The sequence below is a fragment of the Aulonocara sp. 'chitande type north' Nkhata Bay genome, linkage group LG17 (assembly GCF_057382095.1).
Source record: "Aulonocara sp. 'chitande type north' Nkhata Bay isolate Kocher_YH1m ecotype deep benthic linkage group LG17, A_spYH_male_GT1.1, whole genome shotgun sequence".
Lineage (NCBI taxonomy): Eukaryota > Metazoa > Chordata > Actinopteri > Cichliformes > Cichlidae > Aulonocara > Aulonocara sp. 'chitande type north' Nkhata Bay.
Window position 1 is genome coordinate 28,504,102 of NC_141360.1, and position 15,640 is coordinate 28,519,741.

A 15,640-nucleotide genomic window follows, 5' to 3' on the forward strand; every position below is an offset into this window, starting at 1 on the left:
CACCCAGTCATCTACACATTCACACACTGGTGGAGGCAAGCTGCAGTTGTAGCCACAGCTGCCCTGGGGCGCACTGACAGAGGCGAGGCTGCCATATCGCGCCATCGGCCCTTCTGGCCAACACCAGTAGGCGGTAGGTGAAGTGTCTTGCCCAAGGACACAATGACCGAGACTGTCCGAGCCAGCACTTGAACCGGCAACCTTCCAATTACAAGGCGAACTCCCAGCTCTTGAGCCACGATCGCCCCTGGTAAAGCAGCCACACCGATAATTTGATTACAGATGAAAGAATTTAGACAGTTTTTCAACTCTCAGCGATGCTGAGCGATGAACCTCGTTGCCTGAAGCTGTTTGATCCACAAGCTTTTGTCTAACAACAGATGTGTAAGCAGGTTGAGTGAGAACTTTTTACCCATACTGTATATCTGCTGCTTTGTATGGAGGTGTATGTCAATGTTAAGTTACATCATATTTCATTTCAAATTTCAGGACACAGAAAGTCACACGAATTCTGATTTGAGGGTTCACACTGAGGTCATGTGAAAGTGGCCTGAGGCAGATTGAAAAGATTAGATTCCTGGCTGCTCTGAGTCACATATGAGGAGGAAAAACTAAACAAAGCTCAGATTTTGGTCCTTTTTATCCCGCAGTGTGAGCGCAGCCTCAATCTGAACTTGCTCACAGTCTCATCTGGATGGTTAATATATAAAGATTGCTACTTCATAACAGTGTTGATTTTCATGATTTTCCCCTTATGTTACAGAAAGAGGCATTTTTAATGATGGTCTTGTCACAGCCATGCTTCATTTTTAAATGAGTTCACATTAGCCAGTCACAGGCATGCACACCGCAGCCCTGCTACCTGACAGGTTAATGAATGAAGTACTCGGTCTTTTAGTTTCTTACTCCCCCTCCCATATTAACTTTCACCCTCACTGCTCTCTGGTGGATAAAGCTGTGATGTTGCTGCGTCTCACCCCATTTATCGCACTTTGGTTGGCACTGGAGGCTTAGAGTGGCTAATGGCACCATGTACTAGCCCAGGGCTTCACCATTAAAAGGGTCGAGGCCCGTTGACTTGTTGAAAGAAAGGCAATAACGTGTCTTCCTCTTTGACACCCAGAGGAAATTGCTGTTGATATGGTCATACACTTTTTTTTTTTTTTTTAAGTTTCTGGTCTTAGCTTTAGATTCAAGCCTTGAGTTTTCTGTTGACTTACTTAGATTAGGTTGTTTCTGTCATATAGTTCTGTTTGCGCTCTATTGTAGGAGTAAAGAAGACTCTGTGGCTTTTCCATACTTTCAAGATCAACAGTGAGTTAAGATCTTTAAATACTTTTTGACTTCCCTGTTGTGGAGGCTTATCTTACAATATAATCTTTAAAACATATAATTATTTTCTAAATGTTGTAGGTATTCTAGTCAAAAATATTACTAAAAAGTTTCGATTTGGGATTTTCTTCAATATTTATGCAGACATTATGTTTATATGGGGCTCACAGAAGACTCATTTCACACCCTCAAATGGTGATTCCAGTAGTGAATCAAACCTTTTCAACTTCCTGTTGGAGAAACTACTCAGCATGATGGACAATCTGCCCTATGCCGTGCATGCCTCCCTGATTGGTCACCGTAGCACTCATAGCAAAAGTCTCATTGGCCCAAGGTGTAGGAATGAGCGGTAGAGGAGATCCTTTCTACTACCGAGCTATAGCATTTAGATGATGTAACTTGATATTTTAAAAATCTACACATGCACATCAACATTTTATCATATTATACTCTTGCTCCATCCCATCTGTTCATTACCAGATGGAAGGATTATTATTACTACACCATCACATGCAATTTATTTTATACTGCATTTGTTAATAGCATTAATCTAATTAAAATTTTAAGCCAAATTTCTCATAGGTAAGATACTGTACATATTGATAGTTGACATGTATTTTATTTATATGCATATTTATTCCTCTAATATTTCTTGTTTTATAGTAGCTGTGCTTTATAATGCTGTTTTTTAAACGTATTACCTTGGTTTGTATCGGAAACATTTAGGAAATGTTTGGAATATAATAACTTACAGACATTATAGTTTGCATCCAAACATGAGGTCACATTTGGCGTCTGATCTCACTTTTACATTTCAACTATTTTTTTTAAGTTGATCCCCAAATAATGTTTGTCTAATCAAATATCTGACGTGCTACCAATATATGATTTATACTGCACGACAAACTTAAAGTACATTTAAAAAGAAAGAAGACAAAATGAATATATAGAAAATATAATACTGTTCCCATAAAGCTAAATATTGCCCAGAGAGTGAGCTGCCTTGATAGAGGTTTGCATGCTGAGTGCTCTTTGTTTTTGCTGTTTTTGCTATCTGACTCTGTACACCTTATTGCTTCTGCTCCTGTTTCTATTTTTATTGCACCGAGCATATAAAAGGCACAAGAATTTCCTTTGGGATTAATAAAGTTCTTATCTCTTTTATTAATTTTTGTATCAGTATAGTCAGTATGTGAATAAATAAATAAATAACCTGAGCAGCAACTGTACTTTGTCTGAAATGCAACAGAAGATCAGCTGATGTCTGTTTATAGTAGAACTCACAAATTCAGCATGAACACAATTTCCACTCAAGGTGGGAACAATGGCAACTTCTGTACAAAAGGGCTATTCACAAAATATAAATACACTGAATGACTAAAAATACAGACCAAAAATAGTACTGAATTGGCCTCGATTTAATGAGGATCTTAAAGATTATTACTCTCAATTCCCTGTGTGGATTTAAAGTTATCCTAAGCTGAAACCCCAAACCACAGGGATTGGCTAAAGCATCTTTGCTGTAGTGCATGGGTAAATAAAACTTTCAAACTTCCTCTTTTTTCGATTCCAACTGTAGTGTTAAAAAAACACAGAAGCTCAGCTGTAAGTTGACACTGACTTGCAAGGTTGCATGCACACACATACACTATACATATGAAATACCCCCAGAGTGGCAGAGAGGCAGAACTGACAGCCCAAAGAACGTGTCTAAAATTGACAGTTTTTGTCTTGTTAGATGACCAGGAAGTGGACAGCTGATTGAACGCTTGCGCACACCGAGAATTCACTTAGACACACGGGTCCTCTACAGGGTGCTGTAAAGAGCAGGGCAGCTGGTCTTGGATCTACACAGAGTTATATTTGAATATATCCAGGCTCTATTATAAGACACAGAAACTGTACAATGAAACATTTCGGCGCTTCCCAGTATCAAGGATGTGAACAGGTACAACATCCATCAGAGATTACATTTCGACACCCATACGCATGTGCACTTTTGTATGCACACTAACATACAAACATGTATTCTCTTTGGCAAGGACAGCTAAGAGTGTTTCCCAGGAGTGAGCCCAAGGCACATGTAAAGGAAGCAGAGTCAGAAACAGACACATTCACACACACATCTTACATCCATCATCAAAAACAGTGTTGACAGGCTTATTCAATAGGACAAAACCTCAATCCCTATCTATATATAACCCTCCTTCCTTTTTTCTCTCTCTCCCATTTTTTTTCACTCTTTATTTTATCTATTTACGCCCACATTTAAACATTGATTCAGCTCCAGGCAGTTCTTTTATGGTGCATGCGCGTGTGTATGTGTGCATGCGCATGCTCGTGTGTGTTTGCAAACATGTTTGATAGATGTGAGAGCATGCTGTGAAGCTGTGTCACTTTCCCCCTGCAGGACAGATGTGCCTGCGTGATTGTGTGGCTTCACGTCTGCAGCCAGACTGTTGAAAAATCAAAATCAAAATAGGATGGAAGATGGTAGCAATTTCTAAACCAGGATCAGACATTTTTGGTTTTAAAGCTGCTTCACAATAAAACTGGTAACTTCAGGTTGCTGGAGTATATAGAAAATCTTCCATGAAAAGAAATACAGTTCTTTTATTTATTTATTTAGTATTTAAGGACTTCAGGGAGTTTTAGCTGCGTCTGGAAATGGTCTCTTATGAGGTTTACATCTTTGCAAATTGTGTTTCTCTCTGTTGCTCGATTATTGTTCCTGCTAGCATTTTCTCAGTGTTTATGATTTCTTCTCTAATGAGCCTCATTCTTTTGTGTTACTGTGAAAATTGGTCCTACTTGCTGTTTTTCTGGATTCTTGTTAAAATGCTGTTTGGTAGATTTTTGAAAAATCTTAAGTTATTAGATGTCAATAAAGAATATGCAATTATTTCCACAAGAGGCAAATTTACCTCTGTACACCATCACAGTAGATTTTAAACCAAACAAGAAACAGTGCTTCATTTGTAGGAGCTTAAAAAAAATTGGACGAATGACTGATAAGCAGTTGTGTGGCAAGGTGAGACCTGCTCTATAATTGTACGACAGACTGAACTGATTGAAGATCCGAAGTTGGGTCCAATTATATTTGCTTTTGGTAGCTTTTTACTGGATACAAGGCCCAGAGAGATGTTGATAAGAGTGAGAGGCCATCATTTTCAATCAGAGAGATGCCAAAGCTTTAGAAGTGGCGCAACCCACAGTGTGGATATAATGCAGTGCGGTGGATCTTATGTTAAAGCGTGAGCTCGTATTACTGTCAGTGGAACTGGCTTACTAGTATTTACTGATGATCTGACTGCTGATAGAAGTACCGGTAGCTGGATGAAATGTCAGATTTAGCCAAATGGATAATGACCTAAAGTGTACTGAAAAAGGATCCCAAGAGTTTCTCAGAATATATAAGAAATGATATATTCTTTCTGTGTGGTTGTTAAATGTTAAAAACAGATGGCAACAGTGTTTGTCAGCTAAGACCAGCTACACTGAATGACTGTAAATGGCTTCATCTCAAACTTATAATCCAGGGCAGAAGCTTCATTTGATACACCAGACACCGTATCTGCTGTATTTTATTTCTTCTCTATTTGGCTCACTTTAATTTTGGGCTGATTTCAACCTTTTAGACTGAATATTGTTCCACCAGGAATGTCTTCAGGGATCTAATGCATCTGCTGCTATCCTTTTTTTCTTATTGCTTTCTCAAAAGTTACCATGTTCTTTTTAATTATTAAAAAATTCTGTCATAATAAGTAACAAAAAAATGTAGAGTTTACTTTCAATTACAGTAAAAAGAAAATCTGAATACAACTTTATTTTTATCCTTTTCAGTTTGTTCACAAATAATTTGGTACCTCTTCTTGCTTTTTTTTTTTTTCCCACATGAAGATTAGAATTCCTCCTCTGCAGGCTGACATCCTGGTAAATGTAAAGTAAAGGCGTTTGTCGCTCATTAAATTACAGGACGCTGTATGTGTCATTATGCAAAACATCAGCAGCAGCCCCACATTTCTCCCTTTTTTATACATTTGTTCTTTTTGAATAGGTGAAGATGATTTGTGGGAGTTGTGAAAAATCACACCATCAACGACATCCAAGTTGAAACAACAACAGGGAGCACTGCTTTTATTTCAGTTTCCATTTGAAATGAGCTAAGTGGACCTGCCACATAATTAAAAGTTATGCGATTATCTTGTAAGAATGCAGTGTTCTGCTGGGACACTGTGCGTCTGGGCATTCATATCAAAGTTACCCACCTTAACATTGTTGCAGCCCAAGCAGATGGCAGCACTCTCCCTACATAGGAGCAAAAATAATCAATCCGCAGAACTAATTAATTCATCCAATCCAGGATGCACAGGAACAAGCCTGAAACACTACCAGAGGTCCAATGCCAGATGCCACAGGACACCACCACAGAGCTGCTGGCCCATTTTAGAACATGCTTAGAGCTCTATTGGTGGCACAAGTGGGGGTGGGGGGGTCGTACATACACGTAGTAGGCACGTGGCCTTAATGTTGTCGCTTTAGTTAAGAAACAATCCCTGGAAATCAGATGAAATATATAATTCTGTTCTTAGTGCTGTTGTGTCAGTGTGTACATGTATGCACACTTGTGAGGTAATAGTCCCGACTGGGTCTCACACCTTAATTGGATGATATTCTGGCATCTGATCGAGTCCGTGTAGGCAGGTGGTAACTGACAGAAAACATCTAGCGAGTGTGTGTGTGTGTGTGTGTGTGTGTCTGATGACAATATTGCGAGAAAGCTGTCTGGGTATTGTGTCTCTTCCAGTTGAGTAAGACAAATGCTTTCTCCCACTGAAAGTTAATTCAGTCGACTTCAGCACTTTTCTCTTCTTCCTTCCTTTCTGGTCTTTTTCTTTTCCTTTTTCCTCCCCTCTTCTCTGCTAAAGGATCATGCACTGGGGAAATTAGCTCAGATACTCTGTAATCAACTGCACACACTGAGTGTGTGTATAGAAAACTGAGATAGACATCAAACTGCTCTGGACAGCAGTCACGTTTTCCTGCTGTGGTTGTTGCTGAAGCTTGTAAAATTACAAAATGACACTCGCCTCTCTTTGGTTCTCTTCAGTGATAAAACAACTGTAACTACCAGGTCACTGTTAGGCGGAGGTACTGTACATAATATGACACATTAGCCATTTTGCTGAATTCTCATGTGTTTAGCGGGAACTAGAAAATGCTAACACGCTATTACACCACCTATGTTTTGTTTCCTACATAAACTATTTTGCTGTCTATACTGCTTCATGCTGGCAACTGATATAGTCTGAAAAGACTGGCTAAGCTCTCACCTGTTTTTTCTAAAGACTGAAAACCGAGCACTGGGGAGATGCGATAATCTAGTTTGCTTTGTTAAGAGCATTTACATGCATCACCCATAACATTATGACCCCTTACAAGTGAAGTGAATGACACTGATTATCTCTTCATCGTGGCACCTGTCGATGGGCGGGACATATTAGGGCACAAATGAACATTTTGTCCTCCAAGTTGATGTGTTAGGAGCAGGAAGAATGGGCAAGATTCAGGATTTGGGACAGTCTGACCAGGGCCAAATTGTGATAGCTAGACGACTGGGTCAGAACTTGTGATGTGTTTCCGGTCTGCAGAGGTCGTTATCCATCAAAAGTGGTCAAAGGAGGGAACAGTGGAGAACCAGCGACAGGGTCCAGGGCAGCCAAGGTTCACTGATGCATGTGCAGCGTTAGGGTTGGTGTGTGTGGTCAGATCCAACAGATGAGCTATTTTAGGTCAAATTGCCTAAAAAATTTATGCTGTTTCTGATAGAAAGCCGATAGAAAAAAGCAGTGCATTGCTGTTTGTTGGTATGTGGCTGCATAGGCATAGACTAATCAGGGTGCCCGTGTAGATCACTGTCGCCAACAATGAGCATCAGAGTTGGATGGGAAAAGGTAGCCTGGTCTGATGATCCACGTTTTCTTTTACATCACATGGAAGGCCGGGTGCATTGCTTACCTGGGGAATACCTGGACCCATGATCCACTATGGCAAGAAGGCAAGTCGGTGTCATACTCCGATCAAGCATCTGTGCAATGAGCTGGACAAACAATTCCAATCCACACACAACTTACAGGACTTAAAGGATTTGTTGCTAACTTCTTTGTGCCAGATACCACAGCACACCTTCAGTGGTCTAGTGGAGTCCATGCCTCAATGGGTAAAGATGGTTTTTTCAGTTAAAGGTGACCCAACAATATTAGGCAGGTGCACATAATGCTATGCCTGATCGGTGTATATTGCAGTATTTTGACTGGATGTTGTTAAATGTCTGTCCCATAATACTACATTTATTCTGTGTTATTTTGTTCCTTGACTTTAACTGTGACTCTGTTTACATGCAGAGTTTAAATCCAAACACATCTGCTTGCAAGTATCGTAGAAATGGTAATCTGGCTTTAGACTCCGCCCTCCTGTGGATGATGAAGGGGGTACAAAGGGCAAGTCTTCCCCTCTTCTTTTTACTTGTCTCTCACTCTTTCTCTCTCCCTCTAAGGTCACTTGTCCCATGTAACGGTGAGTGAGGGGGAGCATGGTAACCATGGCAACTGCTCAACAGGACCCACACCGGACTGCTCGCCCCCCTCCCCTGACACAGCCCTGAAGAGCATCGAGAGAGTCATCCGCCCACAGGTGAACACACACACAAACACAGACAAAAAGACTAACAGACACACACACACTAATGAATGCGTTGTAGAAGCACCTGATGCATTATTGAACATCAGAGCATCCACCCACAAGTAGCTTAAACACCTGCACACACACACACACACACACACACACACACACACACACACACACACACACAATGGTAAACATCTCTCTGTTTCTGTTTGTCTCCCTGTTTCGTTTCATCTACCTTCCTCTCTCTGTTCCTGTTTCTAGTAGTTTAGATTATCTAAAATTTCCATTATGTTTGTGCTTATAGGCATCATATTCTGGTAGCAAAAACTCAGACGGTCCTTTTAAACCAGGGTTGGAAAGTTTGACTGTGTTTCTGTTCTAAATGTGATTTAACTTCCATTCTCAGTGTCTTATTTTGGTCTTATTTTAGAATATTTTCTTTAGTCACAAAACCTGCTGGAAGTCTAGCCTGTGGGGGCACGTTTTGCACCGCAGGTATAAAAACGTCAAATTTCTGTATTTGAAGAAACAGCTTTGGAAGACAGGTATCTGCTGTGTCATCTGTGAACCTCCACGCTGACATAATGGGGTGCGATTGAGAGATTGTGGTCTGCTGCTGCACCAGCTACACTCTTTTTAATAATTCAGTTGTTGATTCATGTTAACTTTCACCTTTCACCAGCATCTACATGTTGCATGCAGCTGGGTTGTGCGTTGACTGTGGTCAGAATGCGCACCAGTAGCTTGCCAGTCACTGCATTTAACAGATTTTTCCCACTGGCGCATTAAATTAATATGATTTTAAAATTTAGATTTTATTTAATTTGTCTCTCTCTCATTGAGGCACCAGTGTGCATGAGCTTGAACTGTATTGACAGTTCACGCTTGCGCCTCTTTGAAATGAATGTGTGTGTAAGGAGAGCCTACATTGATCCATTTGTTAGAAATGCTAGTTGATCCCATCTCATCAGCTCCTTGTTTCACCGTTAGATTTTTGTCAATTACAGACTGCTCCATATTTGTCACATGTGTTTTTAAGGTGGTTTTTAGACATAAGCTAAAACAGTTAATTTGGTGAATGTATGTTATTCATATTTCTTCCTGTTTGACCTGAAAAGATGGTTTAAAAAAAAGATGTGATGTCCCAGTTTACTTGTAAATAGACTGGTTCTTATGTAGTGCTTTTCTGTTCTACTTAAGCACCTAATGGGCTTTTTTACGACATGTATTTTTAACCCATTCACACACAGATTTATACAAGCACTTTTTTCTTAGTCTAAGTACATTTACACACACATTCACTCTCAGGAGCACTATCACTATCTTGCCTAAGGATACTTTGGCTTGCAGACCACCAACCTTCTAATTAGTAGATGATCTGCGCTGCCTCCTGAGCCACAGCCGGTCCTGTACAGCCTGCATCTGCCACACTGTCTTCACTAACACAGGAAACTATATGATACATTGTGAAAAAAGTTCCCCCGATGAATAGGCCTATATTACTTTCTTTTCATGCTGGGAGTTATATAAACTCCTTTTGTGTCACTGTCTCAGTAGCTGCTGTACCTGAATCTATGCAACTTCACTGTTTATTTTTTAATGCTAATGGCACAGATGGTACAACATTGATCACCTGGTGATTATATTGGAAAAATAATGATGAAGATTGCCGAAACACAAAAAGCAGTCATTGCTAAACACAACGATCCTGCCCTTAACCCAGCACAACTCCCCATCTAGACAGATTCGTTTTTGTCGTTGTAGCGAATCATTTGTTCACTATAATAAAGGTCTAATGAGATCTAGATGAAAAAGTCAAACCCAGACAGACAGAAGTTGAAGTTCATCGTCTACTGCTTAAGAAACAGAGTCATTTATGGATATTTGTATGAAATTAAATTTAAAAAAATGCTTCATTAGGGTTATTTCAGTGAAGGAACCTCCTGTGAGCCAACTGAAGTGTGAAAGGAATGTGTATTAAATGTGTATCAGCATCATTATATCACAGATAGATGCTTTGCCTGTATTATAAAGCTTTCAAAACTTCACTTTCTGTGTACACCAGCAGCAGAATTGATTAATAATAATATGCCTCTGATCTTGAATAACTTCAAATCAACACTCGGCGATTCAAACGCAACATCAAATTAAGTTCATTAGAGACTTGAGATTAATTTATTCCTCGCTTTTTCGGTCACTGGGAAGATAGTATCAGACACCCGAGCGCAGCGCGAGCGTTTCGCACCTTGATAATTAAAAGCAGTTGTTTCTCAGTGAGCAGATGATGTGTGACATAACACTGAAAAAAATATTGAACTCATCTGCTTGTTTAATGTAGTGTAGTAACTATCATGTCAGTGTTTTTCAAGATTTTCATTCTTGTTGAAGATTAAGACATGGCGTGAGATAAGTAGACCTTCTGACTCTCTGAATGGCCTTTACTCACCACAGCATCTTCTCTTGTTGCCTTGTTTTCTTCACCCACCCCCACCCATTATCATGGGTCTATCTTTGGCATGTTAACTAATGTGCGTAGAGGGATCACATGCGGCGCCCAGCGGGCCTTCTCTCGGCTTGAAGCGCACATAATCAAGGAGCACCAGAGTTCAATTTTATAGTGCTTAATTAATTCTCTAGAATACATTTCATTAGATTTTAGTGCTCCCGCTGGCTATTTCAGCAGTACACACAAGCAAGCAAAAAGTTAGTGAACCCTCTGGAATTACCGTGATTTCTGCAATGATTACTCATATTATGTGGTCTAATCGTCATTTGACTTGTGAGGTTAAAACAACCAAACACTGGTGCTTTTCATCTCTTTTCAGACTGATTAATCACATTGTGCAGGCTGGAATAAGCAACAACATCCATTAGATGTTTCCTTTGGCTAATTATGAAAACAGTAAGCATCTCAGTTAAGCTTAGGTCAGGAATCTGAATCCAAGATCTCATTTAGTTATTTTTATTTGAAAAATGCAGGTCAGTGGCTTATTGCATCTTATTTTCTTTTCTTTTCTTTTTCTGCACTGATATTTTCCCCTGGTACAGTTTGAAATTCAGTTTTTCTCTTAGTATTTGCAAGGCGTCCAGACCTTGAAGTAGAAAGCAGCCCAAAATCATGATGCTTCCTCCACCATGTTTCCTCAAAGCAGTGATAGTAGTTTTGTGTGATTTGCCTTTATGCTTCAAAATTTAGTTTACCTTAACTTTTTTGTTTGTTGTTATTGAGACCAGGTGTTTCCTCTGTGGTGCTAACAGTATTCTTATTCAGCTTTTTCTTTCTTTCTAAATTGGAAACATAGATTGCAGTTTTGTTCCTACATTTGAGGGGTTTTTTTTAACTTCTTGCAGGACTATACTTTGTATGTTACATATTTGCAGTAAAATTACTTCTAAGCAGAGGAGTACTGCAGCACTCGTGAATTTGCTCTCTTTGTGAACGATTTGATGATTAAGGAACGTGTAGGTCTTTTGTAATACGCTGTTGTGTGCATCTCTGAAATGTTTTTTTCTAAAATCCTGTGAATGTTATTGAGATATGACTCACACTGGCCACTCTTTGTCAAAAAGAGCAAATTTTGTGAGTAACCACACTTTAGGCACCTTTATTTGCTGAGAAAGGCACCTCTCCAACACCTCCAGTCTCATCTCCTTAATTGCGACACCTGACTCCAAGCAGCTTTGGGGGAAACTGTAAGCACAGACAACCTTTTACTTTTTCTGACCTGCACCATCAGTGTCTACTCAGTGTGTTTGATAAAGACATGAAAACTCTGTGTTATTCGTTTGATCAGATTGTGTTTTAATAAACACTTACCGGCCACTTTATCAGGTGTTCGGCTGTTCATTATTGCAAATTAAATTCTAATCAGCCATTCAAATGGCAGCAACTCGATTCATTTAGGCAGACAGACATGGTTAAGGCAACCTGCTGAAGCCCAAACTGAGCTTTAGAATGTGCAAAAAAAGTGCTTTAAGTGACTTTGAAGGATGCATGGTTATTGATGCTAGATTCATATGAGTATCTCAGAAACTGGCGATCAACTGATTTTCCTCCAAACAAGCATCTCTAGAGTTTAGAGACTGGTCCCAAAAGGAGAAAATATCCAGTGAGCGACTGTTCTCTGGGCAAAAATGCCTTATTGATGGCAGAGGTTGGAGTGCTTTGAGCTGGTAGGAAGGCAACAGTAATAAGGAAAAAACACATGAACACATCGAACCTTGAAGCAGAACAGCAGCAGAAGACCAGATCGGGTCCTGGTCCGGTCAGCTAAAAACAGGCAATTGAGGCTACAGTTGGCTTAAAAAAATGGTCACTAGAAGGTAGTAAAAATGTTGCCTGGTCTGAGTTTTGATTTCTGATGTTTTGGTGTGCAGGATGTTTTCTTTGCACACTCTTGGCCCCTAATTTAGACTTCTATGGGAAGTCTATTTCATAAGTTAAGATGCAGCCATAAATTCCTTTTAATCATAAACCAGATCATTCCACGTGAACTGACATGCACCTCCTGAGAAATGTCGCTATATGTCCGAATGACACAGCCAACGACTGAATAACGCAGAAGGTTAAGGCATAAATTACGATATAGACTTCCTAGAGAAGTCTTAATCTGGCAAGAACCAACTGAGCATAATTGACATCATGAAGAGTTAATAAACTGAGTACTCAGTGAGAGTTACTGAAAACAAGCAGTTTATCTCACCCTGATGGTGAGATTTTCTGCCGAACTGGCAACGTAACAATTGCATAATGGTGCAAGATCAAGTGATTTGCTGCCACGGTCTCTTTTTGCAGTGTGCCATCCCCCAAGACAAAAACCTCTCCAGTTCTGCTGCAGTGACTCAAAGTGTATACTTTTGTCATAGACCCCTCTATGGGGACAGGGGGCCTGTTTGTTAAAAGTCCTTAGAAGCAGTATGAAATTAAAAGTGTGTGTGTGTGTGTGTGTGTGTGTGTGTGTGTGTGTGTGTGTGTGTGTGTGTTGCCCATTACTAAAGCTCAGGCTCTAATTTTTCTTTTGCTTACCTAATGCGAATGTCTGCAATACTGGGATCTCTCTCTTATACACCCATTCACACCCACCCACACACAGAAGAATATGTGGAAATACAGTATGCATTGCACACATTCAGATCTACCTACCCTGGATCTGTCACACTTCAACACTTCCTTGATTGAGCTGATAGCTACCCTGGCCACATGAAGACAGTCAAACACACTCAGAGAGTAGATAGAGCGAGCCAACTGCTTTCTGATGCTGAAACATGGAGATAATACTTTTCCCCTTACAGAGGCCGAGAGGATGCACAGACGCACACAAAGTCCATAATAAAGGCGCCAAGTATGACACCGCTGTCACTCTGAAAACATCACCAGAGCATTCAGAAGGATGTCAGCCTGACATGTGAATGATGTGCCTGTGTGGAAACCCCATGACTTACTGTACAGTCCCATATTTCCAAATTATTGTAGTTAAAGTGCTCTTGAGCAAGGGACCTAAAGATCCTTATTGTAACTCAGTGGGGGGAAAGGGTGTTGATTTTGGTGGTGGATAGTGGATTGTTTTGACCAGTCCGGAGCAAGTTGATATGTGTAATTTCAACATCAGTGCAGAGTAATTTTAAGATGACAGCATAATTACAGTAAACAAACAGGACCGTCACAGAAAAGACTGCCTGCCTCTGTTAGCACCAAAGACACACTTATAAACTGCCATTTCGGGACAGATCTCATTGGAAATGTGAAAAGGTTAAAAACACTGAAAACTTGTTGTTCTTCAGGACAAATGGAGGTAAAGTTCTCAGACATTATTGTGATAGCAGATGATAAACCAACCAATCTATCCAGTAAAGAGATTGTCTTAAAGGCTTTTGTTGATTTTAGCCTCAAATTTAATCACTCTTCTAAGATGTGTAAAAGATTTAGTAGTATTATCAGCCCCACTGTGAATCAACACCTAGCTTTACAACTCCCATGCATAATTGTAGGCTTTCTGCTAGCTTGTGGCTTGTAAACAAGGCAGAAAGTTTTATGCAGTGTGTTTTTTGTCTTTTTTTTTTGGTGGTGGTGGTGGTCTCTCTGGTCTCTGCCAACAAAGTAGCATGACATCCATTTTTAAAGTGTTGTTTGCACGCCTAGGTATACATCTTTAATCAGCGTCATACTGAAAAAGACCATCAGGAGATCTATAATAAGATCTTGTGATGTCATTGTGTTGTCTAAGAACCACCTTGATAATGTGTAACACCCATTTATGCCATTTATGCACATATAACACATATAAAAAAACACATTTTAATGTCACAACATTAAGACCTCACTTATATCCTAAAAAAGTTCATATCCACATCATATGACGCCCATCACATTGCCTAGCAACCACCTACCAACAAGATAAAAGGACCCAACATATAAACAACATCTGACATGTGTATTTTTTTTCTCAGTGTGTACGTTAGATTTACATTGCTTTTGCTGATACCTCAGGTTTTACTGTAGGTATTAACTTATATTTGCAAGGATCATTTTTGTTGCTCAACAGCTTTAATAATTCCACTTCAGCCATCACACTTGAATTTCAACAAAGAAAAAGTAGCAGTTGGAACTGACAAGGAAGCTCTTTGGTGTAGTCACCGTCAGCTTTATGGAAAGGCCCATCTAAAAAGATCACTGCGCCCTCTCAGCTGAATTCTGCTGATATAACTAAAGTATTAGTTAAATTAAAGTTTACTGTTCGCTAATGAAAAACATAAAAATGCACATTGCTGGTAAGTTATTCCAGCTCAAACTGAGGTTAATTATTCAGTTGGTGTTTCTGATGCAGTCACCAATGAGCCTGTGCAGGTCAGACTCTGCAAAATATCCTTGATGTCTCTTTGGAACTGAGGAGAGGTCATTCATCAGCTTATGCAGCTAGTCTTGATGACCCTACTTGAACTTTGCAAAACAAATGGAACTGTGCTGAGGGCACTCTGCACTCAGTCATATATATGCAACTTTCCCAGTATGTGGTAAATTCATTTAACCGCTTTGCATCTGTAATCTAACACAGATATATCTGCATTTTCTGAGTTGGTTTCTGTGAGTGTGCTATGTGTGTAAGGTTGTAATCAAGCAGACAGGTTAATGATTTTGGTTTAAAGTAGCAAAACAGTGGTTATCGCTGTTGACTCACAGCAAGAAGGTCCTAGGTTCTAATCCACTTCCCAGCTGTAAAGTTTGCATGTTTTCTCTGTCCATGCGTGGACTTCCGCTTCCTCCCACGGTCTAAGACTGTGACATCCAAAGACTTGAAATGTATGTCAACTGATTATTGGCTGTAGGCCCAGTGTATAGGTGTATCAGTCTCATGGCATTCACTCAGCTTTAAATGGAAATTTATGTAAATTTAAAATAACAGAACGTGCCGTGTATTTTAGTTTACAGTCTCTGATTTGTGGGCATAAATGTAATCCTGTTTTTTTTTTTTTTTTTAATAAAATGTGTAATAGCAAAGTTACTTTATCCAAATGCCCCTGTCAAAGTTGAATGCTCATCCATTATATATGCTCTGACACTGACCTTGTATTCTGTACAAAGTCAACACATGCTTGTGAATTGTTGTCACCGTTTGTGCTGGTG

General features: G+C 39.7%; 1 protein-coding gene across 4 annotated transcripts in view; it reads left to right on the forward strand.

The window, feature by feature from the left end:
• The window catches only part of anks1b (ankyrin repeat and sterile alpha motif domain containing 1B), a 275,289-nt gene that overhangs the window by 161,927 nt on the left and 97,722 nt on the right, over window positions 1–15,640 (forward strand). For all 4 annotated transcript variants that reach the window (XM_086269113.1, XM_086269110.1, XM_086269111.1 and 1 more), the window contains one exon: window positions 7,889–8,025. In XM_086269113.1, the coding sequence (XP_086125239.1) occupies window positions 7,889–8,025 (137 nt within the window). The remainder of the gene's footprint in view (window positions 1–7,888; window positions 8,026–15,640) is intronic.